The sequence below is a fragment of the Caretta caretta genome, chromosome 2, assembly GCF_965140235.1.
Source record: "Caretta caretta isolate rCarCar2 chromosome 2, rCarCar1.hap1, whole genome shotgun sequence".
Lineage (NCBI taxonomy): Eukaryota > Metazoa > Chordata > Testudines > Cheloniidae > Caretta > Caretta caretta.
This window is the reverse complement of record NC_134207.1, coordinates 184,164,529-184,182,009: the sequence shown is the minus strand read 5'-3', so window position 1 is coordinate 184,182,009 and position 17,481 is coordinate 184,164,529. Positions and strand designations below refer to the sequence as shown.

Sequence of the window (17,481 nt, the reverse complement as noted above, 5' to 3'; positions counted from 1 at the left end):
TAAAACACCTCGTTTTGATAGAAAACATCAGTTTTTAGGGCTATTTCAGAAAAAGAGACACAACAGCAGCAAAGGCAACAGAAGATTTGCCACATTCCCCCCACCATTGTGCTGAATTTCTTTTTAACCTTCTCGGGTGAAAGACTTGTTTAGTCTCCATGTCTGCTCAATTAACAGCTTCTCCCCATGCAACTGCCAACAAAAGTGCCAGCTCTTTTGACGTTTCTGACGTTGGACATTTGTCAGCTTGGTAAGGAACTATGTTCGTTTCAATAGGTCACCCAACAACATCTGATGTTGGTAGCATTTGGTCACTATAAACCGGGTCCAACTTCAAACCACATTCACAAAGCTGAAGTTTCCTGAGCCATCTATATGCCCTCCAGAAGATTAGAGACATCAGATATTCTACAGCGCTTTTAGTCTTAGTCATGTGGCAATTTGAGTCTACATGAAAAAAAAAATTCTACATTGTAAACCCTGGCTATAGCATGACAGCCAAATTATTGATAATTTTCATCTTAAAAAAAATGTACACAATTGTAAGAAAAACTTCAATAAAGACATTGCTTTAATCCTTTGGATTTACAAAACCATTTTTATACAAAACCTGAATTTTGAACCCAACTTGACAGTTTATCTGAACATAAGAAGGGCCATACTGGGTCAGACCAATGGTCCATCTAGCCCAGTATCCTGCCTTCCAACAATGGCCAATGCCAAATGCTTCAGAGGGAATGAACAGAACAGGGCAATTTATTGAGTGGTCGATCCCTGGTCATCCAGTCCCATCTTCTGGCAGTCAAAGATTTAGGGACGCCTAGAGCATGGTGTTGTGTCCCTGAGCATCTTGGCTAATAGCTACTGATAGACTTATCCTCCATGAACTTATCTAGTTCTTTTTTGAACCCTGTTATAGTTTTGGCCTTCACACACACACACAGAGTGGAACTCGTTGTCAGGGGATGGTGTGAAGTAATATTTCCTTTTGTTCATTTTAAACCTGCTGCCTATTATTTCAGTGGGTGACCCCTGGTTCTTGCATTATGTGAAGGAGTAAACAACAACACTTCCTTATTCACTTTCTCCACACCAACCAAGATTTTATAGACCTCTATCATATCCCATCGTAGTTGTCTCTTTTCCAAGCTGAAAAGTCCCCGTCTTTTTAATTTCTTCTCATTTGGAAGCTGTTCCATACCCCTAATAATTTTTGGTGCCCTTCTCTGTACCTTTTCCCAATCCTAATATATCTTTATAGAGATGGGGTGACCAGAACCGCATGCAGTATTCAAGGTGTGGGCGCATGGATTTATATAGTGACATTATGATATTTTCTGTTTTATTATCTATCCTTTTCCTAATGATTCCTAACACTCTGCTAGGGTATCTTTTGTTTTGGGTTTTATTTTGTTTTTTGTTTTGTTTTTTTTGGACAGCCGCTACACACTGATCAGATGTTTTCAGAGAACTATTCACAATGACTCCAAGATCTCCTTCTTGAATAGCAGCTAATTTAGACACCATCATTTTGTATGTATAACAGGGATATTTTCTAATGCACGTTACTTTGCATTTTCATCTGCCCTTTTGTTGCCCCATCACCCAGTTTTGTGAGATCTCTGTAACTCTTCACAGTCTGATTTGGACTTAACTATCTTCAGTAACTTTGCATCGTCTGCAAATTTTGCCACCTCACTGTTTACCCCTTTTTCCCCAGATCATTTATGAATATGTTGAACAGCACTGGTCCCAGTACAGATCCTTGGGGAACAGCATTATTTACCTCTCTCCATTTGAGAATGACCAGTTATTCGTACCCTTTGTTTTCTGTCTTTTAACCAGTTACCGATCCACGAGAGGACCTTCCCTCTTATCCACTGACAGTTTACTTTGCTTAAAAGCCTTTGGTGAGGAACCTTGTCAAAGGCTTTCTGAAAATCAATATATAAACACAATATAAAATAATATTAAATAATCTGTATTATTTAATTTATACTAATTTCTTTTGGACCAAGCTCTAAAGTGTTTTACTCAGTTTTTATTCTGTCCCTATTCAGGCAAAGCTCCCATTGAAGTCAATGAATGCTTAGCTTGGGTAAGGACTGAATAAAAATAGAGTAAAGAACTTAAGGAAATTATGGGGCAAATTCTGGAGACTCAACAGTTGTAACTCAGTTTTCAACATTTCTCTTCCTTCTCTGACCCTTCACTTTTTTTGGTTCCTATACAATATTACTCATAATGCAGGTGTAGAAGTAGAAATAATAAAGCTTCCTTCCTAAAAATAAATCAGAATAAAATAAACGTTTAGGTGGACCTGCGCACCAAAAGAAAGACTCACCACTTTTATCTAAGCAGATGGAGACTGCAGCATGCAAAGGAGTATCACCTTCAACAATAGAAACACTCCGAGTATCTGCACCATGGCTCAGCAGCAAATAAGCCAATTCAAAATCATTATTTTTCAAGCATATCTGCAGTGGTTTTTCAGGGATGTCTCCAGTCCCCTCAGGTGAAGCTAGTGAAATAGATTAGAATACTTAAGATTAAATTTGATACACTAGATCTGTAAACTCAAAGAGAGCATCAAATGTAAGACTTCAGTTTCAGTCGTTGAGAAAGTAGATGTTAAAAAAGAATATATGCATTGTTTAACCAGCTGATCACATTTATACATTTAACAGAATATTAAGGAAATTCAAATATTAAGCCAACCTCATATGAGCGCTCCCAAAACTGAGTCAAGTTAAAAACAATTTTTCTCTTTAAATATGAAGGCCAGGATTTCCCTCAACATACCCGTTTCAATAAATCAGTGTAGAAGTCACATACTAAAAGAAAAGAATGTGAGTTCTTCTGGCTTCAGACCTACACAAAGCTATAGTGCTGCTTGTACACATTAGTGGCACACTTTAAGACTACTTCCCCCCACCCCTTTAAAAAATATTAATTTATCCCCATTGCATTGGTCGAGGGGGGAAAAAAACGTGTCAGAATAGTCCTGATTGCCAGACCTAGCAGGGGCAAAGGACTAAAACAGAACAGACACAGTCACAACTAGTAACTGCTCCTCTTCTCCAAAAGCCGTCATATATGGTGAGCCACAATGGCTATTTCATTTTTTTTCTCTCTCCCTCTCTCTTTTTAAAACTTCAGCTCCTTGCACTGAACACCCTTTGGAGGATGGAGCTTGTCTTCATGCTTATTGTAAAGCACCTAGAATACTATATAGAAAGAGGTGTGTGTGTGTGAATACATTTTTGCCATGAAAAACCTTAAGGAAAATAATACGGGGGTCCTAAGTGAGGCTAACAGTGCCTACTTACATTCAGAACAAAGAACACAAGCTCTTTACAGTTCTCCTCACCCAAAATGAGAGCCTGTAATTTCCCATTCATTCAGATTTAAAGTGGAAACTTCAAAATGGATAAGCATGGTAGTCTCTTTATGAAGAGTCTCCCAAGAAGCGAATAGCTAAAGCAACTGTGACACACCAAGGCAATGATGTCAATTCTGCTCTTTTAACCAGGAAGAAATTGAGGAAAGGGAATGAGGAAGTAAAATAAACAAAATGAACCAACTAACTACAATTAAAAAAAATCAAGCAAAGCTTAAGGCAAAAATAATGCTTGACCATTTCCTCCCCAAATACAATCCTATATCCATTTCAGATCAGATTCTGCCACACTTACTCAAGCTGAGTAGTAGCTTACTCCACAATCAATATAGGGGACAGAATCAAGCCTTTAATAAAACAGCTATTGCATTTACACTGGGCCAAAAGAGTCAGGTTGTGATATTTCTAAAATAATCTGTTTCAGTCAGCAAACAGAAGTTCAAAATCTTCTAGGACATTTTAATATCTGAGTTTTCACCTCCTCTTTCTAGCAAGCATCTTACGAGATGCACCCGTCGCTTATCCCGTCTGTCAACCTGTTTGATAACACTGCCAATGTTGAGGTCTGAAAGTCTGCAGTTTCTGATGAGTCCACCACATGATGGCATTTCCCCGTTCGCTTTCCGTGTTAGCAATAGCAAAACTTCATGCCACATTTGCTTCTCCAACAAAAGCTTTATGAAGCTGCTAGCACAGGTATCATAAATGTCACAAACCATTTCTTCAGGAATTTCTGCAAGGAAGCAAAGCAAAAGATAATTAAATAGAAGCAGAATAGCAATAAAATAATGACCAATGCAAACTGATTCCAGAATCACTGACTGGAAAAAAAAATACAAATCCCCATTAAAATACAGTATATGTAATATGTATAAGGTACAATATGTAAAATACAGTATATGTAACTGGCAGTCTTGCATTAGTACTCTATATCCAGCATCATGGGGGGAAAAACAAACAAACAAAATCAATGCTACCTTAGGCAAGCAAGAAGGTTCTGTTCCGAGATCTGCTTAGGAGGCTTAGATTCATAGATTTTAAGACCAGAAGGGACTATTATGAACATCTGGTCTGAGGTCCTGATAACAAAGGCCACCAACTACATAATAAAGCTGCAGTTTGACCATACTTTTTCAAGACAGAAGATTTAGGACTCCATAAAGGACTTCACAAACTAGTGGTAAATGAGTTGCTACTTTAGTACCTCAAGGAAACAAGAAATCACTGGATAACTCAAAAAGTATTCAATCAGACACTTCCCATTCTTGGAAAATGGCAAAGCAATGACTCGGGTTGTTATACCCTGAATGGGAGGTGAGTTGTAAACCACAATGACGCTCCAGATACCTCAAACCTTCTCACAAAGAATGAGAGGTCTGACTGGATGTGGTACAGACAGAGAATGCAAAATCAGACAGCACTGCATCTAATTGCCCCAATAGTGCAAGTTCTTAACACCTGAAGAAAAAACCTTCAGTTTCAGAACAACTCCCAGTGTCAGGAAAGGAATCTTTATCAGGCACCAAATACGCAACTGTGGAATCTTGACCGTTAAATATTAATTAGTTAATGCAGGAGCCTTTGAAGGAGAATCCAAAGGGTTAAGAGTAAAGCACCTTTGCTATTAAAGACAGGTTTCAGAGTAGCAGCCGTGTTTAGTCTGTATTCGCAAAAAGAAAAGGAGCGCTTGTGGCACCTTAGAGACTAACAAATTTATTTGAGCATAAGCTTTCGTGAAGTGACCTGTAGCTCACAAAAGCTTATGCTCAAATAAATTTGTTAGTCTCTAAAGTGGCACAAGTACTCCTTTTCTTTTGGCTATTAAACTGTCTCAAGCTAAATACAACAGTACTGAATATAGAGGAGGCTTCCTATACGGAGATCAGATAACAAGTAAAGCCAGATAGAATTGGACAAATTAGACTGGATTTAAATAACCCTCCAAAAAGGGAGGGAGACCTGAACACTGATCAACATAACAATCAAGAAAAACAAAAAACACAAACAAAAACTGAAAGCAGACACGGACTTTCTGTTTCCAGGTCAGAAGAGCGTTCTAATTATTGCTTTACAGAAAGAATTCTACTTTGCTTAACAACATGTATCACCAGAAGCTGCTTGGTTCCCTATGAGAAGTGAGTTGGCCTCCGTCCACTTCTTAATAGACAGGGGTGTGCACATGACAAAATATATCACCACACTTGTCACTAACTCACAACCAGCAGAGGCCAAGGATTCATAAGGCGCGAAAAGTGAACTACACTTTTAGTCCTAAAGGTGATGGTCTCCTGGAAAGGGCTTAGGCACTTAGGTGAGGCTGTACTGAGAAATTTGCAGTGCTGCTGCCTCTGCTGTATCTGTTAAAGGACCTCCACCTCTGGGGCTCTCAGTCTGGCACCTTTATCAAAAGGACTAAATTTATGGGAATAAAAAAAAAAAAAAAAAAAAAGAGCTTTATTCTCCTGCTCTCATCCCTCATTTTCTGAAACGAACCTCAACTGCTGCACTCTTCTGGACCCTTTTTATCCCCTCCTGTCGTTAGGGCATTATTTCTCTTCCTGGCTTCTAAGCTTCTCCCAGCAGAAAGTGTGACTATGCTAATGAACTTCAACTTTTCTTAGGCAGGCTCAGCACACCTATGGCTAGAGGGACTTCCTTTGTCTCTGAAGCCTGGTCTACACTGCGGGGTTAGGTCGAATTAGCCGCATTAGGTCAATTTAAAAATGACTGCGTCCACACAACCAACTCCGTTCCGTCGACCCAAACGGCTCTTAAAATAGACTTCTGTACTCCTCCCCGACGAGGGGAGTAGCGCTAAAATCGACCATGCTGGGTAAAATTTGGGGTAGTGTGGACCAAATCAACGGTATTGGCCTCCAGGAGCTATCCCAGAATGCTCCATTGTGACCACTCTGGACAGCGCTTTGAACTCCGATGCACTAGCCAGGTACAAAGGAAAAGCCCTGGGAACTTTTGAATTTCATTTCCTGTTTGGTCAGCGTGGCGAACTCAGCAGCACAGGTGACCATGCAGTCCCCCCAGAATTGTAGAGCGTAGAATGTTTCTACGCTCCCCCTATCATCTCCGTCCCTGAAGTTATTACAGATTAGAAGGCGAAAAAAAACGCACTCACGATGACGTTTGCTGAGCTCATGCAGTCCTCCTGCACTGATAGGGCACAGCTTAATGCATGAAGGCATTCAGTGGCAGAGGCCACGAAAGAATTAAGTGAGCGCAAAGAGCAGAGGCAGGACGCAATGCTGAGGCTAATGGGGAGCAAACCGACTTGATGAAACGTCTGTTGGAGCTGCAGGAAAGCCAACAAGGACACAGACTCCCCACTGCATCCACTGTATAACCACATGCCCTCCCTTCCCATGTCCCATAGCCTCCTCACCCAGATGCCCAAGAATGCGGAGGAGGCGGCTCCAGGCACCCAGCCACTCCACTCCAGATGATGGCCCAGGCAACAGAACGCAGTTTGATTTTTAGTGTGGCTACAATAAGCAATGTAGCCTTGTCCTTCCCTCCTCCCCCACCCCACCCGGGCTACCTTGTCAGTTATCTCATTTTTTTTTTTTATTAATAAAGAAAGAGTGCATGGTTACAAAACAATAGTTACTTTATTTCGAAGGGGGGAGGGTGGTTGGCTTACAGGGAATTAAAAATCAACAAAAAACGGGGCGGGTTTGCATCAAGGAGAAACACACACAACTGTCACACCGTAGCCTGGCCAGTCATGAAACTGGTTTTCAAAGCCTCTCTGATGCACAGCGCGCCTTGGTGTGCTCTTCTAATTGCCCTGGTGTCTGGCTGCTCAAAATCAGCCGCCAGGCGATTTGCCTCAACCTCCCACCCCGCCATAAATGTCTCCCCCTTACTCTCACAGATATTATGGAGCACACAGCAAGCAGCAATATCAATGGGAATGTTGGTTGCGCTGAGGTCTGACCTAGTCAGCAAACAGCGCTGGCGAGCTTTTAAATGTCCAAAGGCACATTCTACCACCAGCCCTCCGTGGAGAAAGAAGTGGTTTGGGACTATTTAGAAAAGCTGGACGAGCACAAGTCCATGGGGCTGGATGCGCTGCATCCGAGAGTGCTAAAGGAGTTGGTGGATGTGATTGCAGAGCCACTGGCCATTATCTTTGAAAACTCATGGCGATCGGGGAGGCCGGATGACTGGAAAAAGGCTAATGTAGTGCCCATCTTTCAAAAAGGGAAGGATGATCCTGGGAACTACAGGCCAGTCAGCCTCACCTCAGTCCCTGGAAAAATCATGGAGCAGGTCCTCAAGGAATCAATTCTGAAGCACTTAGAGGACAGGAAAGTGATCAGGAACAGTCAGCTGACTAATCTAATTGCCTTCTATGATGAGATAACTGGCTCTGTGGATGAGGGGAAAGCAGTGGACATGTTGTTCCTTGACTTTAGCAAAACTTTTGACACTGTTTCCCACAGTATTCTTGCCACCAAGTTAAGGATGGTGTGGATTGCACTCTCAGCAAGTTTGCAGATGACATTAAACTGGGAGGAAAGGTAGATACGCTGGAGGGTAGGGATAGGATACAGAGGGACCTAGACAAATTGGAGGATTCGGCCAAAAGAAATCTGATGAGGTTCGACAAGGACAAGTGCAGAGTCCTGCACTTAGGACGGAAGAAGCCCATGCACTGCTACAGACTAGGGACGGACTGGCTAGGCAGCAGTTCTGCAGAAAAGGACCTAGGGGTGACAGTGGACGAGAAGCTGGATATGAGTCAACAGTGTGCCCTTGTTGCCAAGAAGGCCAATGGCATTTTGGGATTATACGTAGGGGTATTGCCAGCAGATCAAGGGACATGATCGTTCCCCTATATTCGACATTGGTGAGGCGTCCTCTAGAGTACTGTGTCCAGTTTCAGGCCCCACACTACAAGAAGGATGTGGAGAAATTGGAGAGAGTCCAGCGAAGAGCAACAAAAATGATTAGGGGACTGGAACGCATGACTTATGAGGAGAGGCTGAAGGAACTGGGATTGTTTAGTCTGCAGAAGAGAAGAATGAGGGGGGGGGGGGGGGATTTGATAGCTGCTTTCAACTACCTGAAAGGGAGTTCCAAAGAGGATGATCTAGACTGTTCTCAGTGGTAGCAGATGACAGAACGAGGAGTAATGATCTCAAGTTGCAGTGGGGGAGGTTTAGATTGGATATTAGGAAAAACTTTTTCACTAGGAGGGTGGTGAAACACTGAAATGCGTTACCTTGGGAGGTGATGGAATCTCCTTCCTTAGAAGTTTTTAAGGTCAGGCTTGACAAAGCCCTGGCTGGGATGATTTAGTTGGGGATTGGTCCTGCTTTGAGCAGGGGGTTGGACTAGATGATCTCCTGAGGTCCCTTCCAACCCTGATATTCTATGATTCTGCACTTGCTCAGCCTACAGTTGAACTGCTCCTTACTACTGTCCAGGCTTCATGAGCCATGGGAGCAAGGGGTAGGCTGGGGTAGGTGCGACCACACGGTGCTGCCAGCTGGGATAGCAGCCTGAGGCAGAAGCCTCCAACTCGCATGATATTCCAGGCAAGACTGAATCTCCATGAGACGAAACTTAAAGAAGAGAATGACCTGGAGTGTCTGGCTCCCATTCGGTGCTCTAAGAGGAGAATAGCCATGTCTGTCCAAGTGCCCCTGATCGACCTCACTGAGGTCTGCCAGGAGCACCCAGGAGACATACGATGGCTATCAGTCCTACTGCACCGTCTGCCGCGAAGGCAAGGAGCTGCTGCTGTGTAGCAATGCAGTACTGCATCTGCCAGCAGCACCCAGGAGCCGTACTGTGATGGTGAGCTGAGCGGGCTCCATGCTTGCTGTGCTAAGGCGTCTGCATGGGTAACCCAGGAAAAAAGGTATGAAACGATTGTCTGCCATTGCTTTCACGGAGGGAGGGAGGGAGGGGGGCCTGAAGACATGTACCCAAAACCACCCGCGACAATGTTTTTTGCCCCATCAAGCATTGGGAGCTTAACCCAGAATTCCAATGGGCAGCGGAGACTGCGGGAACTGTGGGATAGCCATGGTAGTAAGGACGCACTCCGCCAACTTAACGAGCTTAGAGTGCACATACCCAATTGACTGTATAAAATCGGTTTCTAAAAATCAACTTCTATAAAATCGACCTAATTTCGTAGTGTAGACATACCCTAACAGAGAGATCAATTTACTAGAGTCCAGACAGACACAGACACTTAGGGCAAAACCCAGTCCCTTAGCAGTGGAACTGGTGTGGTTCTGCTGTACAGAGGATGTGACACACATGGTACGCACTCCAAAGCAAGACAAAGCCCCAAACCACACAAACTCCCTGTGCAGCAATGAGCAAACAAAGGGCACAGGTGAGTCAGGAAGCAAGGCTGCTGCAGCAAATACGTTCCTGTCCTCTCTATTCCCATAGGGGCCAGGAAGGCTGCTTCATCCCCCTCTTCCATACCTCTGTCAGCCCAGGACCCAAACTCTGGGTTTGGATCTTAACACAGTTCTATTTGAAGAGTGACTCTAAGCAAAACAGTAACATAGGATTCCGTGTTTGCCATCTACTAATTATTTCCAGATCAAAAAATTTGCTCAGTTTATACAAGTACATATATGAGTTTTCTGACTGCCAGCTCAGAAAGATCTGAATAAAAGATTCTGCAGACTAAATTCTGCTCTCAGTTTCAACTGTGCAACTCAGTTGTCTTCAAGTTCTTTCATTGAATTGCTCTGGTGTAATGGAGGGCAAAATCTGTCCCTATGCTAGGAACTAATTTAAATAGTTCTGCTGTAAGCCAGAACAAAACACAGTTTCTTTTCGCTCTGTTGGCTTTACAATTCTAACATTTATTTTTGTCACTAAAGGCAGCATACAGAACTCTGACACAGGGTGCAGCTCTGTTGAATAAGAAAATGCCATCATTTTTATGCTCTCTCTTTTCTGAGAAAAATTTCACTTGAACATGTTCACAAATCTTGAAAGCCTTGGACTCTTTGGAATTTAGGAAAAAAGGGGGGGGGGGGGTTGGGAAAGAACCTACTCAGAAAGAGACTAGGCACAATGGAAAGAATCTATTTAATAGCTATAAAAATGAAAGGGTTAGTATCCTGAAAATCTGGGTGAAGAAGAGTAGAGTAGAGACTCAGTGGCATGGTCATGAGTGAAGCATAAAAGGCTAGAGGGATAGAATAGACCAGGGATTACTCACCTTTCTCTGATTACAACGGATTACCTTTTTTAAATGCCCATTTAATCACAATTCCCTTACAGGCTTTCATATTTGTAACAGTACATTTCAAAACATGCTGGGGGTTACACAGTTAGGGATTTGCAGAGCCTTTATAGCATTTCCCATCACCAAAATCCCTTTCTGGTCTGACCGACTGCTTGCCAAGCGGTGTTCCCTCTCTCTCACACATCCAGCATGCAACCATAGCATGTGCACAGCTTTCTAAGATCAAGATAGAAAACGGTTTCATCAAATGTTAAGTTTTAGTTTTTGTAAAGATGAAACATTTCCCATTTTTAAATTCCAATATCCTCATGCTGAAAAACTACCATGATCCACCACCTCTCACTCCTATGGTATCCCAGCATACCACCTCCCCGGCCCAGAGTTCCAAAGTTTGGGAAATGCTGCAGAAGGGAAGAAAAATTAAAAATGTTTTTTTTTATCTTTTAGAAAGCAGCTGTTAGCCAAGTGTTGAGTTTTAGGGGGACATGTGATAGCCCTTCCAGGAACAACAGATCTGTATTTTGCTTTGCCCCTCAAGGGGCATTCAGAGACAGGTGGCAAGAAGCTATTGGCAGCATCAGAAATAAACTTGGTACCTACCATCTTAGAGCTGGGCTAAAAGGCACCTCGAAGCCTGCCATAAAGCTATTACTTTGGGGACCCGTAAAACAGGGGTCTGTCAAGGATGCCTCAGGGAACCTTGAGTGGTTTGTGAACCCAACCTCTGCCAGGATAGACATAGCTGATGCAGAGGCACTGCAGTGAAGACAGCATGCGGAGACTAGCACTTGTTGCAAGCCCAGAACTATGTGGGCTGAGCTACCAGCCGTGGTCAGTCCAACTCTTGAGCCATGCCTCAGGGTTGGTCTGATCTGGTACCATGACCTTGCAGGGGGCTGAGGCCTGGCAGGCTGTGAACTCCCCACATCCAGGGGGTCAGCAGACAACAAGGCCATGAGAAACTCAAGTTCAACTAGAACATCTGTCTGCCTGTGAGCTGAAGTGCTGGCTCCCCATAGCAGCTGTGGTGGGAGGGGACTGAGGAGAAAAGTCCCTCAGAGCACACACTTCCACTCATCCCTTCTAGACCCAGCATGTGGTTTATAGCAACCTAGGCTGCCTGGAGAGGGCCAACAGGAGCTGCAAGAGCTCAAAGGAAGCACACCACCATTCAGACAACAACACTGTTTGATAAGCAGGTGACACAGCCAACACTCTGTTCTATTCAAAGCAGGAGCCCAGCCAGAACTCTCTAGCCTGAATAATCCAGGTTTCTAAAAGCAGAATCCAGGGTATTTCTCTTAAGTGTCACTAGGGAGGAAAGGTGAGGTAGGGCAGCACCTGAGAGCAAGTCAGCAGCTTCTGAGGACAGGGGATTGTTGGTCCTGAGGAAAGTCCGGCAGTTGCACGTGTGGTGGGGTAGAGCTCATATAACTGGGGCAGATGGAAAAAGGAGACCATACGGAAGGGGTGCCTTGCTGCCCCCCATCCACCACCACATGAAAGACAAGATGGGGGAGGTGCACTGAGCCAGCAGGGGAGAAGAGCAACTCTATGTTCCCTGCCATGAGGATAGTGATAGGTTTTGCTTGCTTTTAGGAGAGCAGCTAACAGTGGAAGCTCCATCTCCTGTCAGCCCTCACCAACTTTTGTGATCCTCCCTGGCATCTTTGGCCCTCTCTGCTATGGCTAAACAGGTGGAGATGAGCAGAAAGTGGCTTCCTAGCACCATGACACCTTCCCCCCCCTTAAGCCTTCAAACTGCATCCTAGGCTCACTCTCCTCCACAGGTTTCAGAGTAGCAGCAGTGTTAGTCTGTATTCACAAAAAGAAAAGGAGGACTTGTGGCACCTTAGAGACTAACAAATTTATTTGAGCATAAGCTTTCGTGAGCTACAGCTCACTTCATCGGATGCATTCTGTGGAAAATACAGTGGGGAGATTTATATACATAGAGAACATGAAACAATGGGTGTTACCATACACACTGTAACGAGAGGGATCACTTAAGGTGAGCTTTTACCAGCAGGAGGGGAAAAAACCTTTTGCCGTGATAATTAAGGTGGACCATTTCCAGCAGTTGACAAGAACATCTGAGGAACAGTGAGGGTTGGGGGGGGGGGGAATAAACAAGGGGAAATTGTTTTACTTTGTGTAATGACCCATTCACTCCCAGTCTCTATTCAAGCCTAAGTTAATTGTATCCAGTTTGCAAATTAATTCCAATTCAGCAGTCTCTCGTTGGAGTATGTTTTTGAAGTTTTTTTTGTTGAAGAATTGCAACTTCTAGGTTTGTAATCAAATGACCAAAGAGATTGAAGTGTTCTCCAACTGGTTTTTGAATGTTATAATTCTTGACGTCTGATTTGTGTCCATTTATTCTTTTACGTAGAGACTGTCCAGTTTGACCAATGTACATGGTAGAGGGGCATTGCTGGCACATAATGGCATATATCACATTGGTAGATGTGCAGGTGAACGAGCCTCTGATGGTGTGGCTGACGTGATTAGGCCCTACGATGGTGTCCCCTGAATAGATATGTGAACACAGTTGGCAACGGGCTTTGTTGCAAGGATATGTTCCTGGGTTAGTGGTTCTGTTGTGTGGTGTTTGGTTGCTGGTGAGTATTTGCTTCAGGTTGGGGGGCTGTCTGTAAGCAAGGACTGGCCTGTCTCCCAAGATCCGTCCTTGCCTGAAATATGTCTTCTCTATTCCACTGCTTTATTCTCAAGAGTCCCCGCTACCTCCCTTAAATCCTAGTAATTTAGGGCTTGATCCAAAGTCCACTGAAATCAATGGGAGTCTTTCCGTTGACTTCAATGTGCTTTGGGTCAGGTACTTAGAGAAAGGGAGTCAGTGCAACTCCCCTTCTGTTCCAGACATAATCAACAAGGCTTGGCCACCGCTCCCATTGCATTGTTTTTTATGTTTCAGTAGGAAAATACTCAAGCTCTAAGTTCGGTCTTCACAGTGGTAATGCTGAAAAGCATGCAAATTTTACCTGTAGATAGGTTTCAATATGTATGCAAAATACTTTCTGTGGGTAAATAATCTTTGGGTTTACAGCTCTGAGACTTCATCTGCACGCCAGATAAACAAAAGCAAGTTCATTTAAACCAGACTGATAATATGTACCTCACTCAAACATCCATGGGGAAAGCTTTTACCATTCTTCAGGGGAGGGTGTTAAGACAGGTTTCCCTCCACAAAGAGCTTCTCTTTCTTTACCCTAAACGAAGTTAACAGTTTTCTCAAGCAAGGAAGCACCCTGAAAATATGATAACTTGTATTCAAAATTATGTAGGAATCCTAAGTTTTTTTCAGTTCTTCTCTCTGCTCAAGAAATCCCTTTTACAGCAATGGCTAGCCACATAAAATGACCGTTGACCTGTATCTCAACTGGTAGAAAAGATTCTGTAATACTATCAAACCAGCTTTCCAGGATCAGGCATTGCAACGGAGTTATTTCTCCTTAGAGGCTGCTACTTCTGACGCTCATATCAACACTCTAAGGGTATACATCTACACTTTGAGCTGGGGGGTGTAAATCCCAGCTCAAGGAGATATACCCATGTCAGCTCCGATCAAGCTGGCGTACCTCAAGTACATATATGCACTAGGCACATACTTGGGCAGCTAGCCCCTCCTGCTGTGGCTACCATACTATTTTTAGCGCACTAGTTCAATCAGAGTAGTGTGGGTATGCCCCCTTGAGCTGGTAATCGCACATCCAGCTCAAAGTGTGGACATTTTCTCAGTGGCACAACAAAATGCCAAAGGGCACACACTTCTTCCTTATTGAGGTTGAGAAATTTATAAATGTTTAAAGAAAAAAGAAAAAAAAAAGATGCGCCTCTTAAACAGAGCTCATACCAGAATGTCGAACATTACGCAAGTTTAGTTAACCACAGAAAATGCTGGAGATGCTACCAACCATCAGCTAACTTGTCCTATGTAATTTTTTCTTGCCAGAAACTGCCATAAAAAGCAGAATATATGCATATGTCTTTCTGCAGTTCTGAATACAAAGATCTGCCCCTTCTCCAAACTCGGTATATTGAAATTAGTAGAATAAAATTAAATCTCCCAGCAAACACCATGGAATAGGTACTAACAGGTCATTAATAGCACAATGTTTAATCGGCAGAAAATGGAACGCTAACACACCTCTAGTTTATTCAGTAGGATTGAAAAAATTGTTAAATGCAGCTTTGATTAAGGTAATTTACATTGGTGACAAAGTGGTAGAAAATATAGTAATATTCGTTGCACATAGATGCATTAATGCAGTTATGATGTAACATGGCACAGACATGACAATTATTAAAACACCACCTTTTAGATCAGAGGTTGGTAAACGATGGCCCATGGACCACATCCGCCCTGCAGGACCGTCCTGGCCAGCCCTTGAGCTCCTGGCCCCAGAGGCTACTCCTGGCCCCTCCCCTCCTGCCTCAGCATGCCGCCAGTGCTCTGCTGCTCCTGCTGGGCAGCGCGGGCGTCAGGGCTGTGAGCTCCTGCTGCTCTGAGCAGCATGGTAAGGGGGCAGGGGATTGGATAAGGGATGGCGGGTGGCAGTCACGGGACCGGGGGGCAGGGGACTTGAGGCCAGGCTGTTTGGGGAGGCACAGCCTTCCCTACCAGGCCCTCCATACAGTTTCACACTCCGATGTGGCCCTCAGGCCAAAAAGTTTGCCCGCCCCTGTTTTAGATTATATTTGAAACTAGTATACACAGGTTCATGCACTGGTCCTTTCCCCATGTCAAAATTAAAAAACAAAACAACCACCAACACAGGAGTTAAAAGCATAAAAGAACAGACTTGGTATGTTTACAGTCTTTTGCTATGGCGTTAATAATTACTGTATAAATTTAAGTATTTTTTCATTGTAGTGACTTTTTTTGTTTCTGTATTCTTCTTCAAAAAGTTTAAATCAAAAAAATGCAAAACCCACCAACAAGAATAGGAAGTAATATTTTTTCTGCAACTATTTCTGTTACAGATACTTGTGGAAAACATGCTACATGTTAACATCAAATCTATTGTACTATTAAGTTTGTGAAGGGGAGAGATGGGAATTCACTTTACCTTTTACAGTAGACAAAAGCTTCAGAAATCTCTGAACCGTCTCGTGCGTCAACAAATTTTTATGCTGTGCTTGGTTTTCAGGACTGCAAAACATCAAGAACTGCTCAAAAGCATCCAGAAAAGAGTTGGTTTCATCAACTGAGGCTTTGCTTTTGCTCTTTCCTGAAAAAAAAAAAAAAAAAAGGGCGGGGGGTGTTGGTTAAAAATATAATTATATATACACATTTTATCGGCAGCTTATATGGATAAAGACACATTTTTAAAATAAAAACATAGTAATGTAATATCTCCCAATTTGTCCCATACTCAGGATAATGTACAATGACAGTGTGGTTTACATTAGTTAACAAATGCCCTAAAAACAAGAAGTCCAGCCTCAGCATGAGTTTGCCAGCAGCTTTGCGGAATGTAACTTTATCCAAGTGACAGACCACATAAGAATGACAGCTGGAGACAGCCCAAGTAGTTTTGCAACTATTTATGCACCTGTGTAACTTTAAGCAGATGAGTAGTCTCACTGATACTTAAAGCTAAGCACATAAGCAAGCGTTTACAGGACTGGGGTCTGTTTCTTGCACAGAAAGCAATGAGAGGGGCTGACTAACGTTAGAGAGGGGAAGGAACGTGAAAGGACAACAATTGCAGCAATAATTCAGTTTGGACGTGAACAACTTGGTGGTAGATTTTTTTTTTAATTAAAAACAATTATGTTAGGATTCATCACAGAAGCAGCAAGACTTCAGGAGGAATCTATACACAGCCAAAGTAGTAATTCGGCAGGTCAAGGCTAAGAGGGCATTCTGTGCATCAAAGGCAGTTTGAAAAAACCAGAGGTTGCTATGGGAGAAGCAGACAACAGGGCATCGAAAAGGCATCACTGGCAGAGTAGAGAGGCTTCAGGACGGTGCAGTACGAAGTTAGAAATGTCAGCGGGGTGTTATGTAGGCCTTTGGAGACAAGGGGAGGTAGGGTGGCAACCATAGCACACTTTGATACACTTCCACTAGAGAAGAACGCTATAAAAAACTTACCTACTACAGCCTATGAGAAGTGTAACATTTCTGTACATGAAGAATGTCATTTAAAACAGGAAAAGCAATCAGTACCTGGTGATTCCTTAGAGGAAGGAGCATGTCTTGCTAAGTGATTGTTGATTATATCTACTGCCTTGAAGTTTTTGTTTTTTTTCAAGATATCTGCGGCACACCTTGCTTGTGCGTCTGGAATAGTGGGGTCCACCCCAGTATTTAGGAGCATCTGCACATTTTCTGTCTGACCTGAAACATAAAATAAATACAGTAGAGAGTTAGCACAATCTTCTTGTCCAGAATGAAAGAAAAATCACTGCCATGGTTTCAAATGCTTTTTTAATCAAAAAAAGAACAGCTCAATTTTATAGATGCTGTTACAGGAAACAAGGCATTTTATCAATTTGTTTTGGAGATTTTGTGTGTTGGGAGGGCGGGAGAGGAGAGGTTGATTTTTGTTTTGGTTAGTGGGTTGGTTGGTGAAAGAGGAAAGCATGTTCAAAAGTATCGAAGATTAGCGTGAAACCATAGCTGGTCACTAGGTTTTTTTCATATCAGGACTGGCATAAAAATATGATTACCTAATAAGTCTTGTTGCATATGTTATCTCCATTTTGATAAATGACATTACTACCATTCTCTTCAAAGGAAGCTAGTATCCGAATATAACTGCCTCTAAAACATTGCAGAACAAACATTATAGGCCAAACCCCAAAATAG

At 42.9% G+C, this 17,481-nt stretch overlaps 1 protein-coding gene across 5 annotated transcripts in view; it reads right to left on the bottom strand.

The window, feature by feature from the left end:
• TRANK1 (tetratricopeptide repeat and ankyrin repeat containing 1) overlaps window positions 1-17,481 on the bottom strand; it is a 92,320-nt gene that overhangs the window by 30,138 nt on the left and 44,701 nt on the right. For all 5 annotated transcript variants that reach the window (XM_048838983.2, XM_075125646.1, XM_048838982.2 and 2 more), the window contains 4 exons: window positions 16,840-17,010; window positions 15,734-15,895; window positions 3,879-4,133; window positions 2,345-2,521 (listed from right to left, as the gene is read on the bottom strand). In XM_048838983.2, coding sequence (XP_048694940.1) covers window positions 2,345-2,521; window positions 3,879-4,133; window positions 15,734-15,895; window positions 16,840-17,010 — 765 coding nt within the window. The remainder of the gene's footprint in view (window positions 1-2,344; window positions 2,522-3,878; window positions 4,134-15,733; window positions 15,896-16,839; window positions 17,011-17,481) is intronic.